Genomic DNA, 21,706 nt, shown 5'->3' with positions numbered 1-21,706 from the left:
ATTCAGAATAATCTTCATGCTTCAACTTCATATAATTTTAGCAACATGCAACATATGTATCCGAACTCTCATGCATCGGCAACCCCACAAATCTATATGCCGATGAACAACATGATGAGTTCTGTTAATCAAGTTGAGACACCCCATGTAGGAACTTCCAATAGGATGCAACAAAGTGTTTCAACTTTTTATTCATCGGCAAATAACTTGCACTATGTTAATCCAAACGTGCCGGTGGATAGGGGAATTGGCCATGCTACTATTAGTTATTAGGCCAATTACCCTCAAACATCATATGCTACACCTCATGCTACTAATTTTCTGGCACCATACGCAACTGTTGATGTCCATAATTCGGCTCCGCACCTTCATGGTCATGGCCGAGTAAGTGAAACTTCTACAGGAGCACAAATGCCTTCACCTACTACTGTGGCATATCATGTCCCCCCAACACAATTACAGAATTTCGGTGACATCTCGTTACCGAAAGAGTCTAAAAGTGTCGAGGGGCAATTCTATCCAGATTGGGTCATTAAGAAAAACCTTACGTCTTTTTGGGACGAATGCAATGTTGTTCTACATGAATTAATAAAAGAGGGAAGGCCTATTAATTCTACTGCAATCCAAGCTAGATTATGCCAAAACTAGAAAGCATTGGGTGTGGATAGAATTGTCAAAAAAGGTGGTGATTCGGATAACAAAGTTAATTCGGCTATTGAAAAGACCGAATCAAATATTACGTATGCCGAATCTTTTCTAGAAAAACAGGACGACAAGGTGTTGGGGAGCTATTCGAAAGAGGAACAATATATCGTTCAAGTAACACAACCATCATGCTCTCCCAACGTGTTTGAAGAGGTATGTCTAGCAAGTGATTTACCTATCTTCCGATTTGGTCGCAACTTTATTGTTGATGCTTCTATAAGAAAAATTCTCATAAGTAATTTTGAAAAACCAATGAAGAAGGGAAATTTACTTGTTAGCAACAAAACTGTTATATAGCATATCGGTCAACCTATTGTGCCATTTATAACGACCGATAGTGACCTATTATTGCAGCCAAAATTTTCCCCATTGCTTTATCAAAATTTCATATCTAATTGTGTAGCTTTGCTTGTTTCATACTTGGCTTGCACTTGGTCTCAATTGAGACATGCGTATTCTAACTATTTTCGTTTCAGAAATTTAAAGCCAAGGTCAAATTCTTTTGAGAAATCTGATGCTAATATAATATCTTATCCAAATACATCGGAGATAGGGTGCAAAACACAATGCATAGCCGAATGACAATATTCCAAATTTGAACCATTCGTTTGCTTAACTCCAAAGTCGTTTGCACACCAAGATCGACTAGAAAACAAGAAGTATACCTTCAATTCAAGCATGTGTGATCAAATATTTGATTTGTTGCTGAAAAATAATTACATTAGAGTTCTTGATCACCATGTGAAGCCATCAATCCAAGGACGAATGTATTGCAAGTTGCATGATTCGTCCAAGCATAATTTTGAGGATTGCAACATGTTTCGTCAAATAGTTAAATCGACCATTGATAAAGGACGATTAAAATTTGTTGAAACACCAAGGGATGACTAGTCTATTCCGATTGGTCCTAATGGAACAAAGTTTTTGAATTGGATGCTTCAGGACGATTCCTTTAAAGATGAGAAGGCAAAAACTACAGGTGATGGGATCAAGCTTTCAAGTAAAGAAGTTGTCCAAGAGCACAAAATATTCTTGAAGACATGAGTCCTATCGAAGATACAATGAAGATGCCAAGGACCGGGGGGCAACAAAGCAATCCAAAGATTGATGCAAGCAAAACAAAAGGAGATAAAGGCCACAATAAGCACAAGCACAAGAAATTCAAGGTCACTTTTGCACAGTTATTAGATAAATATCAAAAGAAAAGTGAAGAGAATGGTGCTTATCGGTCAAGTGATGCAAAAGCATCAAGATCACCCCCTAGGCGCAAATCCAAGGATCGGTATTGGCAAGAAGAGAATTTTAATGCAACGTGTTCATATCCTTATTTTGGGCCGCCAATGCCAATGTGGTGAATGCCTCCCTATGATCATGTAGATCGATATTCATCATGGGACAGGTATGATACAATGGCACATTCTCCATCATATTTTAGACCATCTCACCATTGTTATGCAGCTCCAAGAAGATCAATGTTTAGTGAGCTGTCATATGTTCAAGACCGTTTTAATAAGAAAGAATCGGTCCGGAGCTCAAGAAAGAAGGAAGAGGTGATCAAACAAGTATATCGAGTTAAAAAAGATGGTCGCAAGAGTGCCAATTCAGATTTGATCTTAAAGGATAAAGAGCCAATTAAAGTGTTAACATTGGCTACTAAAGGCAATGAGATGAAGCAATCAATTGTCGAGAATCAAAGTGCCAAATCTGAAGAAAAGAAGTTGAAAGTGCACAAGGTAAAACAAGAATTGTCATTAGTTCAAACAAAATCACAGCCGGGGCGCTCACTCGGCTTATCATATTGGCAAAAGAAGAAATTACAAAAACTTAGTGCACAAGAACTTGAAGAAAGGAACATGGCATGGGTTCCTAAAGGAAGTACTCAAAATAAGAATTATGTGAAAGCATTCATTACACAAAGTGCGGCAAAGATGAAGAAGGAAAAGAGTGAAAACTATGAAGGACCAAGCCGAAGGTTTCAACATCTTCGGTCCACACATTATCCATATTCTTCAACTATGTCATTGATGCATATGCCATGGAATTCTTTACCAGGTATGATTGGTTACCCTCAGTGGGCTTATTTTAATCCATGGATGCAATGTAATTTCTTACATCATGAAAGGGTATTACCAAATCATCATATGTTCAATTAGCTTCACTTTGTTGCTAATCTAAATGGCCGATATATACCTATCGTCCTAAGCATGTACAAATGGCTGATGGAGTGTTGACATCGCGCTTGGAACAAACTTCGTGCAAGTTATTTTTCGGCACACAAGCTTTGCCGAAAAATAGGGGGGCATGTGTTGACACCAGATTTTGGCACGGTCAAGAACTTATTTAAGATAGCCTCAAATGGAGAAGTGGTCTACATGAAAGAGTTCCGTATTGTTGATATGAACATCTTTAAAGTTTGGGCCATCGCCGTCCGATCTCATCTCAAAGGCCAAAGTTGTGTTCGAAATACCGAGATTTTGTATTCAGAACACTATTCGGCTGATTGCACCCCAAGACTGCCTCATATGGAAAAGTTATCTACATGGATTGTCTTCGTCTCGTCGAAACGATCGATTTTGATATAAGAAATGTCTCCGAGTTCGTATGCAAGAGTTACGGCCGAAAATGCGTGGCTACATCAGGATGGCCGGACACTCCGGGAATGATCATCCGGGTTTTGGATTTCTCCGAGGATGGCCGGACACTCCGGGGATGTTTGTCCGGGTTTTGGATTTTTCTGCCGCAGACTTAGGAAAACAGCCGAAAACTCCCTCAAGATGACCTCTGATCAAAAAACGTTCAACATGAAAGTTGTTCGTCTCGTCGAAACGGTCAAGATTGCTTTTGGGTCGTTTCCATCCGAGATCGTTTACCACCACAAAAAAGACCCGCAAAGTGCAGCCAGTTTAAACCGAACAGTTTTGGAAAGTTCGGACAAAACCAATCCGAATTTGACTAGGGTTTTGGACGTGAATCCAAGCCTTTTCCTTGCACGGGAAGTCCAGCCGCCTCTTATATATCTAAGGGGTGACGGCCGATTGAACAACACACAATCGAACAAACACATCTACCACTTTTATCTTTTATCTTTTCTCCTTAACCCTAGTTCTTCTTCTTCCTCGTTCTTGGTTCGTTCGTGTTCATTGCAGGGCGGCGAACCTCGAGGCCCTAGGGGCGATCAGGTCGACCTAGGGCAGCCCATAGCCGCCGCGCGCCCTGACGGGGTCCCTCCCGGGCGTGTGGGATTTCGGGTCTCCAAAAGCGCCCGCCGGATTGTCTTGCGTACCGCGCTTTCGGCGGGTCTCCTTCGACGTGAGCTGCAGTGCATCACCCCCGGCGTCGAGGGTACACGGTGGTGTGTTCGTGTGCGAACATGTCCGGCCGTTTTTTTTTTTGAAAATTACTTCCCCACTTTATTTAGACTAGATCAGGTAGTTCATCTGATACAATACTGAGAATACAATCCGGGGGAGCTAAATCCCACGAAACCGACACACCATTACATAAACCAAAATAAGCTAACTCATGGGCCGCTTTATTCGCGCTCCTCCGGAGCTAGGTAGCCTTGAAGTCTCCCAAATTCGTCGCCATCGTCTTGATCTCTTCTACCACGATGCCAACCGCCGACAGGTTTCTTTCTTTCTCATTCAGCATCCTAGCAACCACCAAACAACCAATCTCCACATGCAGTTTTGGAATGCCTTGCTGTAGCGCCATTTGCACCGCTCTTCTGCATGCCATCAGCTCGGTGGTCTCTGCCTGCGAAATCCCAGGAAGGAAAAAAGATGCCGCACCCCTGAAAGCGCCCATCTCATCTCTAAAAACAACACCCACACCTCCTTCTTGTCCCGACCGAGATGTAGCACCGTCGACGTTTGCTTTAAGCCAGCCCGTCACCGGTGGTTCCCATATCGCATGTTGAGCTGTTCTTGTTGAGGTTTCCTCCCGACCACACACCCTCTTCCATTCGTCCATCAGAGATGCAACCCGCCTCGCCACCGAGTCCGCCTCTTCAATGCGCTTTCCATCCCTTGTGTCATTCCTTGCCAGCGAAAGGGCGTATAGGCCTTGGACCATCGCAGCCTTGTCATCATCGGATGCCTCGGACATCCACTGAAGCAGCCACGATGCAAGCGAGCTCTGGGTGCAGAACAAACGAGGTGGGGTCGCCACCCTCGCACCCAATACCGAACCCAACTCTTTCCAGAAGCACATTGAATGATAGCAGCCCCAAAACCTGTGATGCACCGTTTCTTCGCGCCCGCACGCCAGACAGAAAACACCGGGTCTGATTTTCCTCCGGAGTAGCTCGGAACCCACCGCTAGGCCGTTCCTAATCAGCCGCCATACGTGAAAGAGTGCATTACTTGGTGCATTTGTACTCCAAAGCGCCAGCCAGCCTCGATGTGTTGCTACCGAAGAGGACGAGCCGGGCTGTCCCGATCTCGCCTGTTTCTTTTCCATACCTAGATGGTACGCTGACTTGACCGAAAAATGACCGTTCTTTGTAAAGTTCCAAGCCAGTGTATCTTCTGTCTCCGCGCCCCCAACACAAATTTGCAAAATATCATGAACGTCTCCCTCTGAGAACATCGCCTCCAGCTTGGGCCGATCCCACCCCAAAGCATCTACATTGAGGAGATCGCTCACTCGCGTGATCCCTGGCACAAATACTTGGCCCAGCGGCCAAAGGCTACCTTTGCGTGGTATCCAACTATCATGGTGGATGCAAATGCTCGAGCCGTCCCCCACTCTCCATATAAGTCCCGGCCAAACAAAATGCTTTTGAAGGTGTAAGAAGCACCACTCGGACATGTTGCATTGAGGATAGTCCCATAACAAAATAGCGTGCCTTGAGGACACGTGCACACAACAAAGAGGGGACAAGCATAATTCTCCAGGCTTGCTTTGCCAATAACGCTTGATTAAAAACCTCCATATCATGAAAACCCATACCACCCTCGCGTTTGCTCGCGCACATTTTTTGCCAAGCGATCCAGTGTACCTTTTTCTCACCGTTAGCTTCACCCCACCAAAAGTTAGAAGAGATAGATGTCAGGTTCCCGCACAATTTCTTGGTGAGTTGGAAGCAACTCATGGTGAAAGTTGGGGTAGACTGGAGCCCCGATTTAACCAGCACCTCACGAGCCTTCTTGGATAATCCTTGCCCCTTCCATCCCGTGACCTTTCCCTTAGCACTCTCCCTAGCATATTTGAAAGTACCTTCTTTGGACTTGCCCACGGCGGTAGGCAGACCCAAATATTTCTCACTCAGTGCTTCCGAATTGATCCCGATAACTGCCTTGAGCTGCTCTTTGCTCTCCTCCGTGCTCCCCTTCCCAAAAAATATGGCCGACTTTTGCATGTTAACTTTCTATCCTGACGCCATCTCATAGTCCCCCAAGATCGACTTGAGCGTGAGGAGATTACTCTCGGATCCGTCCAGAAAAACAATGCAATCATCCGCGAAGAGAAGATGGGTAACCATGGGGCCAGTGCTCCCAAAAGAAACCCCTCGCAGCTCACCCGCACCTTGTGCATTTTTTAGCAATGCTGAAAATCTTTCTACGCAGAACAAGAAAAGGTACGGTGACAACGGATCACCTTGGCGGAGACCCCTCGAAGGTAGGAATGAATCTGAGATCCCCCCATTGAGCTTCACCCTAAAACATGCTGAAGTCACACATCTCATTATCATCCAAATCCATGCTGCATTAAAACCAAACCGCACCATCACCCTTTCTAGAAAATTCCATTCCACTCTATCGTATGCCTTCATCATATCCAGCTTGACCGCACATAGTGGCTTCCTCCTACTCCTCTTCCTGATTGCATGGATACACACATATGCAACCAAGACATTATCCGTGATGAGCCTTCCGGGCACAAAAGCACTTTGCTCCTCCGAGATCAACAACGGGAGGATTCCCTTCAGTCTATTAGCAAGTACCTTTGTAGCAATTTTGTAGAGCACATTACATGGGCTTATCGGTCTGAATTGGGACATCAACTTCGGTGAGTTGACTTTAGGTATCATCACGATAATCGTATCATTAAAGCCTTCATGTGTCTCAGCTCCATATAAGAAGTCCTTCACCGCCTTGCACACATCCTCCTTCACCACCGACCAGTGTCGTTGGTAGAACAAGGCCGGGAAACCATCCGGTCCCGGGGCCTTAGTAGGGCCCATCTGGAAAAGAGCTGTCTCTATCTCCATATCCGAGATCATTTTTCGTTCATCTCCTCTGAGACTAACATATCAATGTGTTGCAAAACTCTTTCCGCTGCATTCGAGCCTTCGAATTGGAACAACGAAGCATAAAAGCCCGCTGCAAGCGCACGCATCTCGTCATCAGAAGTACACCGAGTGCCATCCTCCCTGCATAGGGCCTTCACCGTATTTTTCCTCTTCCTATGAGAAGCCCGATTTTGGAAATACTTGGTATTTTGATCACCCCATTGCAACCAGTCTAAACGTGATCGCTGTTTGTAATAAATTTCCTCCTTTTCATAAAGATCATGGAGCTGGCTTTCAATGTCCTTCACCTCCTGAAAAAACCTGGTCTGAAGCGACCTTTCCTTAGCGTCCTTGAGCTGCACCTTTAGCTTGGAAATTTGCCGTCGCAGGGAGCCAAAGACCTCCCGACTCTACGTTTGCATGGCCTTGGAAAGCGAGCTCAGCTTGATGCACATGCATGCCGACGACCCATGCTGCTGATTGGTTTGCTCCCACACTCGTGCAAACATTTGTTCATAATCCTCATGTCTTGTCCAAGCCTCCTCATATCTAAAACCCCCTGGCTTCTTCATCCTGCCCGCATCCAGTGATGCCGCGGCCCTAATGATCAGCGCCGCATGGTCCAACTCTTCGGTGAGAATATGCTCCACTACCGTCTCAGGAAATAAGTTCATGAACTCATCATTGCATGTAGCTCTGTCAAGTCAAACCTGGATGTTAGCCCCTTGATCTTGCTTGTTGTCCCACGTAAATGGGTACCCCGTGAAACCCAAGTCCGCAAGGCCACAATCACCCAAGCACTCCCGAAAAAGTCCTCCATCTGGTTGAAGCTCCTCGGATTCCCCCCTCCGGTGTCCGGCCATTTTTCGGGATGTGCTTGCCGTGCGCCCAACGCGCAGATGCATCTCGTACGGCCGCATAGAATTGTTTTAAAAAAAATTGTCACCGTGACCGTCGTTCACATTGCCAACAAAACCAGCGGTAGGCATACGGACGCAGCTTCGGTGCCTTAAAGGCACCTGCCTTTGGGTCACTGACATGTGGGCCAGCCACCTGTTGGGCCCACATGTCATAGACACAAAGGCAGGTGCCTTAAGGCACCGAAGCATTGTGCCGGGCATACATAGACCAGCCTACAGAAAGATCAACCCACATGTCTCTCGTCTCGTCAGCAACAAAGCCAGTAGCCGGCACCCTTGACAACCTTCAAAACACACCCCCAAGTTTTCTCGCTGGCAACACATCCATCGGCCGGCACACTTGCTAGCCTTAAAAAAGAACGGACATAGTCCGTGGCCGAGCCCGCCCTAGTTCATGCCATCTCAGTCGAACATCTACTTTTGCCGGCTCTCGAACCAACTTCTTCTCTTTGGTGACATGTTGGTCAGGTCCATGCCCAGGATTACTAGCACCACCTCTTTTGCTTTAGTGTCGGCATTGGTGGCCTCGACCGTGAATTTCTTCGCTTGGGCGGCCTCCTCAATGTCGAGCTTCCTCATCTTGGTGGCCTCCTCCATGTCGAGCTTCCTCTTCTTCGGGCTTCTTCGTTTGGAGACCCAAATATATCTTCATTTGCTCCTCCTTTCCTAGGCGCTTCCTCTCGTCCCTCACATCCTTTTGTGTCATCATGCCTTGCAAAGTTGATTGCAACGCGAAAGATGTTGCATCATGCTTCTCGTCAATCTTCGAGTTGGTCTTGCCCTACGGCCTCTTCACCACATCTCCATCGGCATCCACGGCCGCCTTCCCTCCTTTCTTCTTTAGAGCGGCATATTGACCTTTGAACTTGGGGCAATCTTTGATGAGCGACCAACAATGTGTGAGAACGAATGGTTTGTTCTTATGCCAGACCTTGAAGGCTTCCAAAAATTGGAATGCCTACACAATCAAAGAGATGGCCACAAATGTAATAGCTAAGGGCACAAGATACAACAAACATAAACATGTCGTAGCAATCAAAAAGGAGAGATCATACCAAGTCGCCTACGCATAGGCCACTCACGGGACGTGCTTCAACGCTCTCAAGTGCGACACAATACTTGTTGCATTCTTGTTGAATGAACCCCCATCTCTTTTGTATTGAATTGATGCCACGGTTGCTTGCAAACTTGTAGGGCACAAACTTCCTCCGTTCATGAAAGGTTTTATGAACTCTTGTCCAAAAAATAGATCCTTTTTGCTCGGCACCGGTCTTGGGATCTTTCCCCATCTCCATCCAGCTCTCACAAAGCAACATGTCCTCATCTTTGGTGTATGACCCCGTACGAATGCTTTGCCTTCTCCTTTGTGTGTCGGCTCTTTGGGTGAGCTCATCGATGAACAATGGCTCCTCCGCAATGTTGACACCCTCTTCTTCCTCATCTTCGCAATAAATGCCCTCATCTTCATGCCATGAGTTGCCCTGGTCGTCGGCCTCTGCTACTTCATTGACACTTGGCCGCGACCGTCTTGGCTTTGTGTCGCATTGAGATCATAGCCTTGGTCTTGGCCCTCGGTGTGGAAGGCCTGGCCACATCCCTCGTACATGACGTTCTCCATGAACGCGGGGTCGTCGGCCGTCGGTGTAAGGATTGGCATATTGTCGAACAGGTTGCGGCCCTCAGGATGGGTTGCCGTAGGAATCAACCGGGGCTGCTTCCTTTGCACCCCGGCAGACGACTGGCCGACGCCACTGGACCTTGACGTGACGGTGAGGTCGATGATAGGCGCGACGTCGGGGGTGACATGCGCGATCACGCTGCCGTTCGGCGACATGGAGAACCAGGTCTGAGCATGGTACTTGGCGGATGAAAACCAGCCGTCTCCGGTTTTATGGTGGAGCTGGGCGAGGGCACTGCGGAAAGAGAACGGCCGATGAACCTATGCTAGCCGTGGCCATGGCAGCGATCGAGAGAATGGCCGGCGACGCAGGTCAGCACAAACCTAGCATGACGAGGGCGTGCGCCTTGGCGATGGTGGCCTCCTTGTCCTCGAAGGCGGCCTCAGTGGCGAAGTCGGTAGCGGCTTTCTTCTCCGCCGCAACGGTCAGCCAGACCCTCCTCTTGGCCGATTCATGGTCCAGCCACGTGAGCTCCGCCGACGTGAGCTCCAACCACGGCTTCTTCGGGCCTTTCAGGCCCTTCTTCTTCGTCACGGGGCGCACGGTGGTGGTCGGGTGGCTGGGTTTCTTCAGGTTGCCGGCCATGGAGGAGGGATGGGGGCGGAGAGCGTGGGAGGTTTTTTGGAAAGGGAGTGAAGTGGGCGCATTGTGTCCCCGGCGGGCGGGCCAGAGGAGGACAAGGGTGCGTGTCCCGCCCGTCCGCGCACTGTCTGTTTCTACGCAAGCGCGGCCCAAATTTGGGCTGGGAATGCGTCGAAAACTGACGAAAACCGGACGTTTCTCTATTTTCTCCCGCGCATTGGGCCGTGTTTTCTGTCCGTTTGCCCCCAAACGGACAGGGCTGGACCATTTGGGGCCGTGTGTTGGAGTTGGCCTAAGGGCAGCCAACCCTCAAACCATCCGCAACCATCTAGGTTGCATGGTCTGGATATATTTTGCAATCTAACGCTGTCTTTTTTCGGTACGCCAACCGGTGTTGGGGTATTCTCGCGACAGATGCCAGGGGATGGCTTATCATGGATGGGGACAGGAGGACGTCGTCGGGCCCTGGAAGCGGGAATGGGCGAGAGCTCGATCGCACACAAGACTTACCCAGGTTCGGGGCTCTCCGGGGAGATAACACCCCTAGTCCTGCTCTGTGGGGTCTCCGCATGATGACTATGATCAAAGGGTGGCTACAATCGTGCTCCTTGAGCTGTATTGCTAGAGGAAGAAGAAGGGTAAGGCTAGCTCTCTTGCTTCTCCTAGCTATGGTGTGTGTCAGGGGCGTGTGTGCTGAACCCTTTGCATGGGAGAGCCTGGGGTGTTTATATAGGCCTACCCCCAGGGGTACAATGGTAATAGGGCCGGGTGTAGGACCCGGACATCAGTGTCTAGGGTCGTCGGGTTGTCCGTCGGCTGCTGGGGCCCGCCACCTGGTGGGGCCCGCCGGCTGCTGAGAATCCGACCGACAGGTGGGGCCCGCCTGCTGCGGGCCACGCTGATTGCCTTTTGCTGTAGCCTCGCTCTTAATGACGGAGGTCTTGTCGGGAGTTGCATGGCTACAGTCCCGCCGCCTGGCGTGCGCTCACTGTAGCCATGCTCCGTCTCGTCGGAGTAATGGCGCGTGGACTCCGAGGGGAGGGAAGGGCCGCCTGCTGGAGGCCGGCCCGCCCCTGAGGCCGCCTTCTTGGGGGGCGCCGTCTTCTGGTCGCTCATGGACAGGTAGGGCCCACCGCCTGCAGGCCGTACCGACCGCCCGTCGTGGGAGCATGGCCCTAGCCGACGAGGGCAGCGTCACAAGCCGCATGGCTACAGTGCCGCGCCGGGCAGGCGAGTGTCCGCTTGGTCCACTCGCACTATAGCCACGCTCCTCCGGGATTTGGGGGGAGCAGGTGGCCCTATAGCCACACCCCATCTCATCGTAATGAATGGGTGCAAACTCTGGGGGGAGGAGGGGCCGGTGCTAGGAGTCGGCCTCCCCCAAAGCCGCCTTCTGAGAGTGCGCCGCCATCTGGGAGCCGGCCGCTTGGGCCAGCCGGCCCAAGGAGCCGGCAACACGTCCGAGGTGCAAGGGGCTTTGCTAGCCCCGATGTCTTGAAATGTTAAGGGGTGTGGATGAGGCTACCCGTGGTCAATCCTTCCAACAGTAGTCCCCGAAGCTGGTGAGGCGTCGCGGCTCAAGCCGGAGTGCCTCAGCAGTTTCCTACTCCGAGAGGTCTTGTGTCTTTGCTTCGTCCGGCTGGGAGAAGCCATTTGCCAGGAGCCGGCCGAGGCTGGGCCGACCGCCTGGCAAGTTCGAATCATCGTGGCGGGCTCCGAGCTGACGCCACCGAGTGGCGCGCCTGCCGCCCGTTGCTCGCGCGCCACGCGGCGCCAGCAGGCCAGGCCGGCCTGCCAGCCCACGCGCGCGAGGGGACGTCGCCGCAGGCTCGGGCCTACCACCACAGGGACTCGGCACGCGCGCGGATCCGTTGCGGCCGAGGTGGGCGGTTGCCCTTCTGGGGCCAATTGAAGATGCGCCATGATGGCGCAGGATTTACGGGACGTGCGGGGCGTGGGCGTAGTTAATCCCCACATCCCCCATGCCTTGCCGCATCGGCTCCGCTGCCGCAGCCGTATAATAGGAGGGCACGGCAGAGCGCACGCGCACCCCTCCGCTCCCCATCTTCTTGCTTCTTCTTCCTTCGCTCGTTGCTGTCGCTGCTCCGCCCGCCACCGAAGCGCCACGGCAGCCCGACGATGCCTAGCTCCACTGCATCACGGCAACCTTGCCGCCACCTGACCTTGTCGCGCCGCCGCCCAGCCACCGCAAGCCATGGCGCGAGGCGAGTGGGACGGCTCGAACGTCCACGACAGGCACATCGATTTCCTCCGCGCGACGCGAAGGATGCCCAACAAAGCGTGCGTGGGCGCGCGGATTCCTGATGCGCGGGAGATCTCGCCGGCGCTGGAGGCCGAGTTCATCGTTTTCCGCAGCCACTTCCTCCGCGGCATCGGTTTGCCGGCGAGTGGCTTCTTCCGCGCCTTCCTCAACCTTTACCGCCTGCAGCCTCACCACCTCAGGCCCAATACTATGGTCCTCCTCTCTGCCCTCATCACCTTTTGCGAAGGCTACCTCGGTGTCCAGCCCACGCTCGAGTTGTGGGGGAGGTTCTTCTACCTCAAGCTCGGCACCGCGGCCAAGGGCGAGCCGGCCTAGTGCGGCGCTTGCGTCGCCATGTGGCGCACCGGCGCCAGGACCTGGTTTCCGGCTGTAGTCGTGCTGGAGTCGGCCAAGTTGTGGCAGAAGTCTTACTTTTATGTCCGCGACTTGCACTCGACGCGCGACTACGTCAACTTGCCGGATTATGCGGCCTGTCCGCCTCCTGAGCCACAGAACAACTAGGGCCAGCAGCCGAAGCCGCTGCCGTCTGCCATCACCAACGTCCTCGACTGCCTGCAAGGGATGACGGACTCAGAGGGCCTCCAGCCGGCGGACCTGCTGGCTGCCTTCATCCAGAGTTGGGTGTCGCCGCTTCAATTTCGGCCACACTTGATTTGCGACATGAGCGGCCGCCGGGACCCGAGCCAGATGTCGACTAAGGAGTTGCCGACTGTGGAGGTCGTTCGCCATGATAACTACATCTCTAGCAGCCAGCTCAGCGAGGAGAACTGGAGCTTCGGCAAGGAGACTTACAGCCGCGCCAACCCGCCGCCTGCGGTTAGTATCTGGTCTCCCTTTTTGCTCACGCAATGCTCTTCATCAGACCTAACCATCCGAACACGGTGCAGTGCTTCACCGGTCAGATAGTAGGTGGCACGCCGGATCCCGGCCACCAGTGGCACCCATACCACGAGGAGAGCGACGTGGGCGACCCCGAGCTGGGGGCGGCCGCGTTGGAGGAGGACGACGCCGCCCGGGGAGGTGGCGGCACAGGAGGCGACGTCCGGGATTGGCCAGACGATGACGAGGATGGCGACGAGCAAAGCTGCCCTGAAGGCGCCGATAGGACAGGCGCCGACCCCTCGGTGGCGCGGCCGACAGGCAGGGCGCCGACTGGAGCACCCTACACTTCCAAGCGCCGCGCCGACGTGGGGATGTTCGGCAGCCGGCCGACCAAGAAGGCCAAGTCGACAGTTGCCGTGACCAAGCGGCAAGAGTCCGCGACGGCGGCCGCCGTCTGCAGGGCCCCGAAGCAACGCCCGATGGTGTCCCCGTAAGTGTTTTGACTGCTCTTGTTTTGGTTGTTTTGTCTTGGCTTTTCTTCTTACTTGTGCTTGCTTCTTTCTTGCCGTGCAGGGCCTCCTTTCTGTTTCACGGGCTCCATCCGCCTCTCTGATCTCAGCAGGTGGCTCGGAGGAGGCCCGTCGCGTGGACCCAGCCGCCGCCCTTCGGGAGCCGACAGAGAGGAATGCGTGAGAGGCGTGGGAGGAGCGGGAGGCCGCAGCGCGACTAGAGGCCGAGGCGGCGACCGCGACGCAGGCGAAAGCTGATGCCACAGCCAAGGCACAGGCGAATGCGGCGGCCAAGGCGCAGGCAGAGGCTGGCGCCAAGGCCGCAGAGGACCAGACCCGCAACATGGTTCCGGAGGCTTCCGACCTGCAACAGCCGGAGCCGCTGGTGGTGGAGGACCGGACGCTGACTGGAGGAGCCGGAGCTGGCCAGACTGCGCCAGAGCAGGGGATGACCGACCCCATCATCCCGGAGGACGCTCAGCGCGCGCCGGGTGCCGACGAGCGGGGCGGTGGCCAGCCCGAAGGGCAGGAGGTGCCGCCAGCCAACACCAAGCTGGTGCCAAGCCGGGCCGTGACGACACGTGCCTCCGCGAGCTTACGCCGGGTGCCAGCATTCTCCGCCACGAGGCCAGTGGGAATCGGGGCCACGAGCCCGCCGACGGGTGACATTGAGGCTACCAGCTCCACTCCGCCTGGTTGGACGCCAGGACCCGGCCCGGCCGCCCTGAACCTTGCGGTGAAGGATGTCCTGGACAAGTTCAACCCCCACGGCGCCACCCTCCTGCAGGCGGGGAACGAGATGATGGTGATGCGGACAGCCGTCGGGTACGCTCTCGATCTTGCTTTTTATTCTTGTAATCTTCAGTGGGGCGCGCTAGCGCACCCACTGGGTGTAGCCCCCGAGTTCCAAGCCAGCTGCTGAGCAGGTGGGTTGGTACTTTAAGGTGTATTTTCGAATGCTGATGTGTTGTGCTTGTTGCAGGACTACCACAACATGCGTGCGGCTGCCTTCAATGCACAGAGCAGGATGCTCACCACCCGGACCACCGAGTTGCAGCAGAGCCGCGGTGCATAGGCCGGCTTTCAGTGGGGGCGCGCAAACGCACCCGCTGGGTGTAGCCCCCAAGATTCGGGCCGACTACTGAGCAGTCAGGCCGGATCTTCCGATGACTTCTTGTCTTTGTCGATGTTGACATTCCTTTCTTGTTTTTGCAGAGGCCGCCGCCCATCTTCGGACGCGCGCGTGCGAGCTCGAGGGCCAGCTCCAGGCCAAGGAGCAGGAGCGTAGCCAGGCGGCCACAGAGCGTGGCCGGCTTGCGAAGGAGCTAGCGGACCAGGCGGCCCGACACAAGGAGGGGGTCCGATGGCTGAAGGACGGGGAGGTGCTCCGCAAGGCCGAGTTTGAGACAGAGCGCTTGGACTGGGCCGAGAGGGAGAAGCTGATGTCGGACGGCTACGAGGTGATTGAGGATATGCTCGAAGGTAGGTCCTTTCTTCCTTGGTTGCTTAGTTGCCGGCTGCTGCAGGGAACCAGCTTCTAAATCTTTTTAATCTTCTTTTGGACAGAGTATTTCCCCGGTCAATCCATTGCCATCTGCCAGGCAATCGAGGCGCGGCGCGATCAGCGGAGGAGGACGGGCATGGGTATTCCGCCAAACCAGCCTCGGAATCGGGGCGAGCAGCTCTTGGCCATCAAGATGCGCCTTCAGTCAGCGCACCGCCTGCTCCGCCGACTTCAGCACGTTGGTCGCAGGTCCTGGCTGGGCTTTGGCCGGATGCGCGGATTCCTCGGACTCCTAGCCGGACTGCCGACTGGCTGGAGGTGGCGCCAAGCGGCTTGAGGCTTGGAAGGGTGCCGCAGCTCGGACAGGCGCCAGGGCGACGCTGGAGTTCGTCAAGGCGTGGTACCCGAACATGAGGTTGGCTCAGCTAGCCACTTTCCGCCAGGAGGCAGGGCCGAAGCTGGAGGCGGAGTGTGATGAGATCGTCAAACGCGCAGTAGCCCTTGTCGACTATGCCGACGTCGGCGTCTTCATCCCAGAACGGGCAGATGATGACACTGAGGTGCCGCCATCCTGGTTTGGGCTAAACCCGGACGAGGGGGAGGACTCGACAGAGGAGATCGTCTCCAACGACGAGGGCACCGAGGAGGACGAGGACGAGGAAGGTGAGGACGTTGGACCAGACGGCGGAGCGACCAGCCGGACTCAGCCCGATCGGGCCTCAGCCAGCGAGCCGTGGGAGACCACGTCAGCCCCCGCCGCCGCCGACCAGGCTGAGACACGTCAGCCCGATGCCCCACCAGCCGGTGCCCCAGCCACCGCCGACTTGTTGACACAGCCCGTAGCGCCCTCGGCCTAGGCGGCCCTTTATCTTTTTGAATTTCTCTGCCTTGTACTCGAAAAACAAGTTAATCGCGCGCAGTTCCACCCGCTGGGGGTGTACTTCAAACTCTGTTGAATGCTGGCCTTGGGCCTTTTGCGATGTATATAATTTATTTCCTACATGCTCGTGTCTTTGCCGGGTTCTGGCTCGGTTTTTTCCTTTGCTCTATTTGACTTTTTCTTTTGCTGTCTTCCTTTGGCTGCCGCCCTGCCATCCGGACAGCCGCGCTATGGTCTGTGGCCGGGTCAGGGACTTGGCCATTTAGAATAGGCAAGTTACTTCAGCCGCCTAGAGCATAACTTAGTCGAGCGAGAAGCCGGCCGGCCGGCTGCTGGGCAGCCGGACGGGTGAGGCGAGGAGCTAGCCTGGCCTGTGTTGGCGTTTTTCCTTGGCCGTTTTTTGTGTGGACATCATTTCTGGCCATTAACTCTTTCCAGCCGGACAGTCGCGCTGCGAGCTGTAGCTGAGGCGAAGAGAGGGCTTTGGCGTCGGCACACTACTTAGCCGACTTTGGGTGGCGCCAACTTAGGTCAAGGCGGCGAGCCCCCAGGCCGGCTGACCGGACCCGGACAGGGCAAAAGAATGAAAGAACACATTCATAGGCGAAGCTTATCTTATAGATAAAAAGGTAGCCCCCGAGTGCGCCTCAGGGGACGTGTTGTCTTTGCTTAATACAAAAGGTAGCGTGGTACATACACCGCATTAACTGTATAATGGGCGGAGAAGGTTCACGTTCCACGGTCGCTTCGTCTCTTGGCCAAAATTGTCCCTCTTGCGAGCCCTGGGCTTCTGTGCGTCGATGAGGTAGTAGGACTCGTTGCCTAGGGCCTTGCTGATGATGAAAGGCCCCTCCCAAGGAGCCGAGAGCTTGTGCTGGCCAGCTGTTTGCTAGATCAGTCGGAGCACAAGATCGCCCTCACGGAAGGCACACGGCTTGACCTTCTTGTTGTGGTAGCGGCGCAGACTCTGCTGGTAGATGGCGGACCGGCTGAGTGCTAGCAGCCGGGCCTCTTCCAGCAGATCGATGCCGTCTTCTCGCGCCTCCTTGGCTTCCGCCTCCGTATACATGATGACGCGAGGTGAGTCGAACTCAATGTCAGTTGGGATGACAACCTCAGCCCCGTACACGAGGAAGAAGGGTGTGAAGCCGGTTGCTTTATTCGGCGTAGTCCGAAGACTCCAAAGGATGGTCGACAACTCTTCGATCTAGCAGTCGGCCGAATGCTCCAGAGGCTCGACTAGTCGGGGCTTGATGCCGGACAGGATGAAGCCGTTTTCTCGCTCCACCTGGGCGTTTGACTGCGGATGGGCAACAGGCGCTAGGTCCAGTCGGATACCCTGCGTCGCGCAGAAACGAGCCAAGGCGCCTTTGGCGAAGTTCGTGCCATTGTTGGTGATGATGCTGTGCGGGATGCCGTACCGGACGGTGATATCTGCAATGAATGTGACGGTAGTCAGACCATTCAACTTCTTGATTGGCCTTGCCTCAATCCACTTCGTGAACTTGTCCACGGCGACCAGCAGATGGGTCATGTCGCCGCGTGCTGTCTTGAATGGGCCCACCATGTCCAATCCCCATACGGCAAACGACCAGGTAAGGGAATGGTCTTGATTGCAGAGGCCAGCATGTGCTGCTTGGAGCTGAAGCACTGACACCCCTTGCACTTGCGGACCAACTCTTTGGCGTCGTCCAAAGCAGTCGACCAGAAGTAACCATGGCGGAAAGCTTTGGCGACGAGGGCTTTGGAGGCAGTGTGGTGGCCACATTCTCCTTGATGGATATCTCTCAGGATTGCTATGCCCTTGTCCGGCTCGACGCAGCGCTGGAACACGCCAGTCACGCTGCGCCTGACGAGCTCTCTGTCGACTATCGTGTATGCCACCGCCCGGCGTTGCACCTGTCGGGCCAAGATCTCGTCGGCTGGTAGCTCTCGGCTCACCAGGAATTTGAGGATGGGCTGTGCCCAAGATGGAGCTTCTACCACCGTCATGACAGCAACCGGTACCAGGGCGGTCAGGTTGGGAGGCGGGGGGTCAGAGCCGGCCGCTGCTTGCTGCGTTGTTGAAGTTCCCGGGCCGACTGCTGCAGTCCCCCGGCCGGGTTCTGAAGTAGCCGGGTGCAGGTGCTGCAGCCCCCGGGCCGTCTGCAAAAGTCCGCGGGCCAACTGGTGAAGTCCCCGAGCCAGATCCGACTGCTCTGGGGTTAGCCGGCACGAAAATGGACTTTGATTCCGGCAAAGGCTTGATAGACGGCTTGCGCATGCATTCGAGGGAGACGCCGGCTGGTATGGCTTGCCGGGTAGAGTCAGTCTGTGCGAGGCCGTTGACTTGCTCGTTGTCGGCCCATGGCACATGAAGGAACTCGCACCCGTCGAAGTGCCCACTGATCTGCTGGACGAGGAAGCGGTAGCTCGCCATGTTGGTGTCCTTGGCGCCCCAGTCGCCAGAAGACTGCTGGACCACCAAGTCCGAGTCGCCGTATCACAGAATCCGGCGGATGCCGATCTCCTTGGCTAGCCGGAGCCCGTGGACGAGCGCCTCGTACTCGGCCATGTTGTTGGAGGCGGCAAAGTGGATCTACAGCGTGTACTTGAGCTGGTCGCCTTTGGGAGAGGTGAGGACGATGCCGGCTCCCAATACGGTGCGCATCTTCGAGCCATCAAAGTGCATCCACCAATGAGTGGAATCTGGCGCTGGCGGCAGGTACTGGGTCTCGGCCCAGTCGACTAGGAAGTCGGCCAGCGCTTGAGACTTGATGGCGGTGCAGGGCTGGTAGAGGATGGTGTGGGGGGCTAGCTCGATGGCCCACTCGGCCACTCGACCCAAGGCATCTCTGTTTCCTATGATCTCGGCAAGGGGGGCGGTGCAGAAAACCGTGATGGTGTGCTCCTAGAAGTACTGCTTCAGCTTCTTGGTGGCAAAGTACACACCGTAGCACATCTTCTGGTAGTGGGGGTAGTTCTGCTTGGAGGCGGACAACACCTCGCTCAGGTTGTAGACCGGCCTCTGGACCGGTTGGGCCTTGCTGTCTTCTGGACGCTCGACAACGATCACGGTGCCGACGACCCGGCTGGTAGCGGTGATGTAGAGGAACATGGGCTCTTTAGCAGCCGGAGCGGCCAGAACAGGCGGCATGGACCTCATGCGCTTGAGCTGGAGGAAAGCCTCGTCCGCCTGGTTGGTCCACTCAAAGCAGGTGGTCTTCTTCATCAGCTGTTACAGTGGGATGGCCTTCTCGCCCAGCCGATAGATGAACCGACTGAGAGATGCCAAGCACCCAGTGAACTTCTGGACGTCCTACAGCCGGGTCGGCCTCTGCATTCGCTCGATGGCCTTGATCTTCACAGGGTTGCATTCGATCCTACGCTCAGAAACAAGGAAACCAAGAAGCTGGCCGGTTGGTACTTCAAAGACACACTTCTCCGGGTTGAGCTTGATCTGAAAGCGGCGCAGGTTGGCGAAGGTCTCCTTGAGATCCTCCAAAGGGTGCTGCGCTTCTCCGTCTTCACCACAAGATCATCCACATAGACGTGGGACTTTCTACCGAGTTGCTTCAGGAGGCACTTCTGCAGGCAGCGCTGAAAGGTGGCACCAGCATTCCTCAAACCGAACGTCATGGTGATGTAGCAGAAGGCACTGAATGGTGTGATGAAGGAGGTCTTCAGCCGGTCGGCCGGGTGCAGCTTGATCTGGTGGTAGCCGGAGTAGGCGTCCAAGAAGGACAGCAGCTCGCAGCCGGCCGTGGAGTCGATCACCTGATCTATCCGGCGCAAGGCAAAGGGGTCCTTGGGGCCGACTTTGTTGAGGCTAGTGTAGTCGATACACATGCGCTACTTGTTATTCTTCTTCAAAACGAGGACTGGGTTGGCAAGCCAGTTTGGGTAGAACACTTCCATGATGAAGCCGGCTACCAGAAGCCAGGCGATCTCTTCACCAATGATCCTTCTCTTCTCTTCTGATAGGCGGTGGAGGGGTGGCTTGACCGGTTTTGCATCCGATCTCACATGTACCTTGTGCTTGGAGAAATCCATCAGAACACCCGGCATGTCCTTGGGAGACCATGCAAAGATGTCCTGATTCTCACGGAGTAAATCGACGAGCTCGCTTTCCTATTTGCTGTTGAGGTGAGACCCCACGACGGCAAATCTCTCCGAGTGTGCCGGGTCCAGGGCGATCTTCTTGGTCTCTTTGGCCGGCTGGAAGGAGACCTGGGCCTCCGCGTCCTTGGGGTCGGATGGTATGGCCGGCTGCTCGCTAGCCATGGCCACCGCCCGGTCAAGGAGGCGCTTCTCTTCGGTGATGACGAGGGATGACTGCTGGCAACGGCGCACGTGAGCGACTTCTGGTAGTCGCCGGCAATGGTGATGATGCCCTTGGGACCCGACATCTTCATCTTCAGGTAGGCGTAATGCGGCACCACCATTAATTTGGTCAGTGCGGGCCGGCCCAAGAGCACGTGGTAGGGGATGTCCAGGTCGACCACCTCGAACCAGATAGGCTCGCGGCGGAAGTGGGTCTTGTCGCCGAACAGGACATCAATCTTGATCTTGCCGATTGGAGAGCAGGAAAGCCCGGGGACAATGCCATGGAACATGGTCCTGCTGGGCAGGAGCTGCTTCTCCTTGATGCCTAGCTTCTCCATGGTGTCGCGGTAGAGGATGTTTATGCTGCTGTCGCCGTCTATCAGGACTCGGGAGAAGCGGCAAGCCCGCCTCTCCGTTGAGAAGGTGGAGTCCAGCACCATTGCATAGGCACCCGGCGAGGGCATCACGACCGGGTGGTCATCGCGGCTCGAGCTGATGGGCCTCTCGGACCAGTGCATGAATTGGGGGACCTCTGAGGCGACAGCATTCACCTCGCGGTGTTGCTGGCGCCGGCTGTGCTTGTCATCGGCTTCACTGGTGAAGACGACATAGGTTGCGTTGGCGTCGGGGAACTCATCTTGGAGCATGCCGACTGGGCGTGCCACCGGCGCTGGGGAGGCGGAGCCGCCGCGCCGGCTGGAGGAGGCGGCAGGGCCTCGCCCTTAGCGATTCGGGTGAGCCAGTTGCACTTCGAGTGGTGTGGTTGGACGGCTTCACACCGTTGTGGAATTTGCACGGAGCATCGAGGGCCTGCTCAAAGGAGAAGGCAGGCAGCCAAGCACCCTTGCCGCCATTCTGACGCTTGGGGCCGGGTTTCCCTTCCGGCTGCTGGTCCTTTGCCACTTGCCGGCTGTTGGAAGCCGGCTACTGGGCCTTGCGCTTGTTGTCGTTTGGCTGTTGGCGCCGATTGGCGTCACGAGCCGGAGCTTGAGGGGCCGACTGGATCACCTTCCCGGACGCGTCGACCCGGATCTCCGACTTCATGGAGGAGTCGGTAGTGGCGTACTTGTCCGCCATGACCAGAAGCTCGTCCAATGTAGCCGGCTCGTCGCACAGGAGCTTGTGCTTGAGCAGATTGCCCTCCCTGCACTCGGCGGTAAAGTACTCGATGGCCTGCACCTTGTGCACCCCTTCGCAGGAGTAGCGGAGCTCGGCCCAGCGCGTCAGGTAGTCTGATACATCCATTTTGCATCATGTTTACCTACTGTTATTTATGATGTT

General features: G+C 54.7%; 2 protein-coding genes across 2 annotated transcripts; both read right to left on the bottom strand.

The window, feature by feature from the left end:
• Positions 1-4,257: 4,257 nt before the first annotated feature.
• On the bottom strand, positions 4,258-4,779 carry LOC141026092 (uncharacterized). Its single transcript, XM_073502058.1, has one exon. The coding sequence runs from the start codon at positions 4,777-4,779 to the stop codon at positions 4,258-4,260; it is 522 nt and encodes a 173-aa protein (XP_073358159.1).
• Positions 4,780-17,327: 12,548 nt separating this feature from the next.
• On the bottom strand, positions 17,328-18,112 carry LOC109769813 (uncharacterized). Its single transcript, XM_020328520.1, has 3 exons — positions 17,703-18,112; positions 17,542-17,554; positions 17,328-17,420 (listed from the first exon to the last, which is right to left on the bottom strand). The coding sequence occupies exons 1-3, from the start codon at positions 18,110-18,112 to the stop codon at positions 17,328-17,330; spliced, it is 516 nt and encodes a 171-aa protein (XP_020184109.1).
• Positions 18,113-21,706: the final 3,594 nt, after the last annotated feature.

The sequence above is a fragment of the Aegilops tauschii genome, chromosome 6 (genome assembly GCF_002575655.3).
Source record: "Aegilops tauschii subsp. strangulata cultivar AL8/78 chromosome 6, Aet v6.0, whole genome shotgun sequence".
Lineage (NCBI taxonomy): Eukaryota > Viridiplantae > Streptophyta > Magnoliopsida > Poales > Poaceae > Aegilops > Aegilops tauschii.
This window is presented reverse-complemented; position numbering and strand designations above follow the sequence as displayed.

Coding starts and splice junctions, on each gene's coding strand:
- LOC141026092 (XM_073502058.1), bottom strand. CDS start 4,779: ATGGTCCAAGGCCTATACGCCCTTTCGCTGGCAAGGAATGACACAAGG.
- LOC109769813 (XM_020328520.1), bottom strand. CDS start 18,112: ATGACGGTGGTAGAAGCTCCATCTTGGGCACAGCCCATCCTCAAATTC.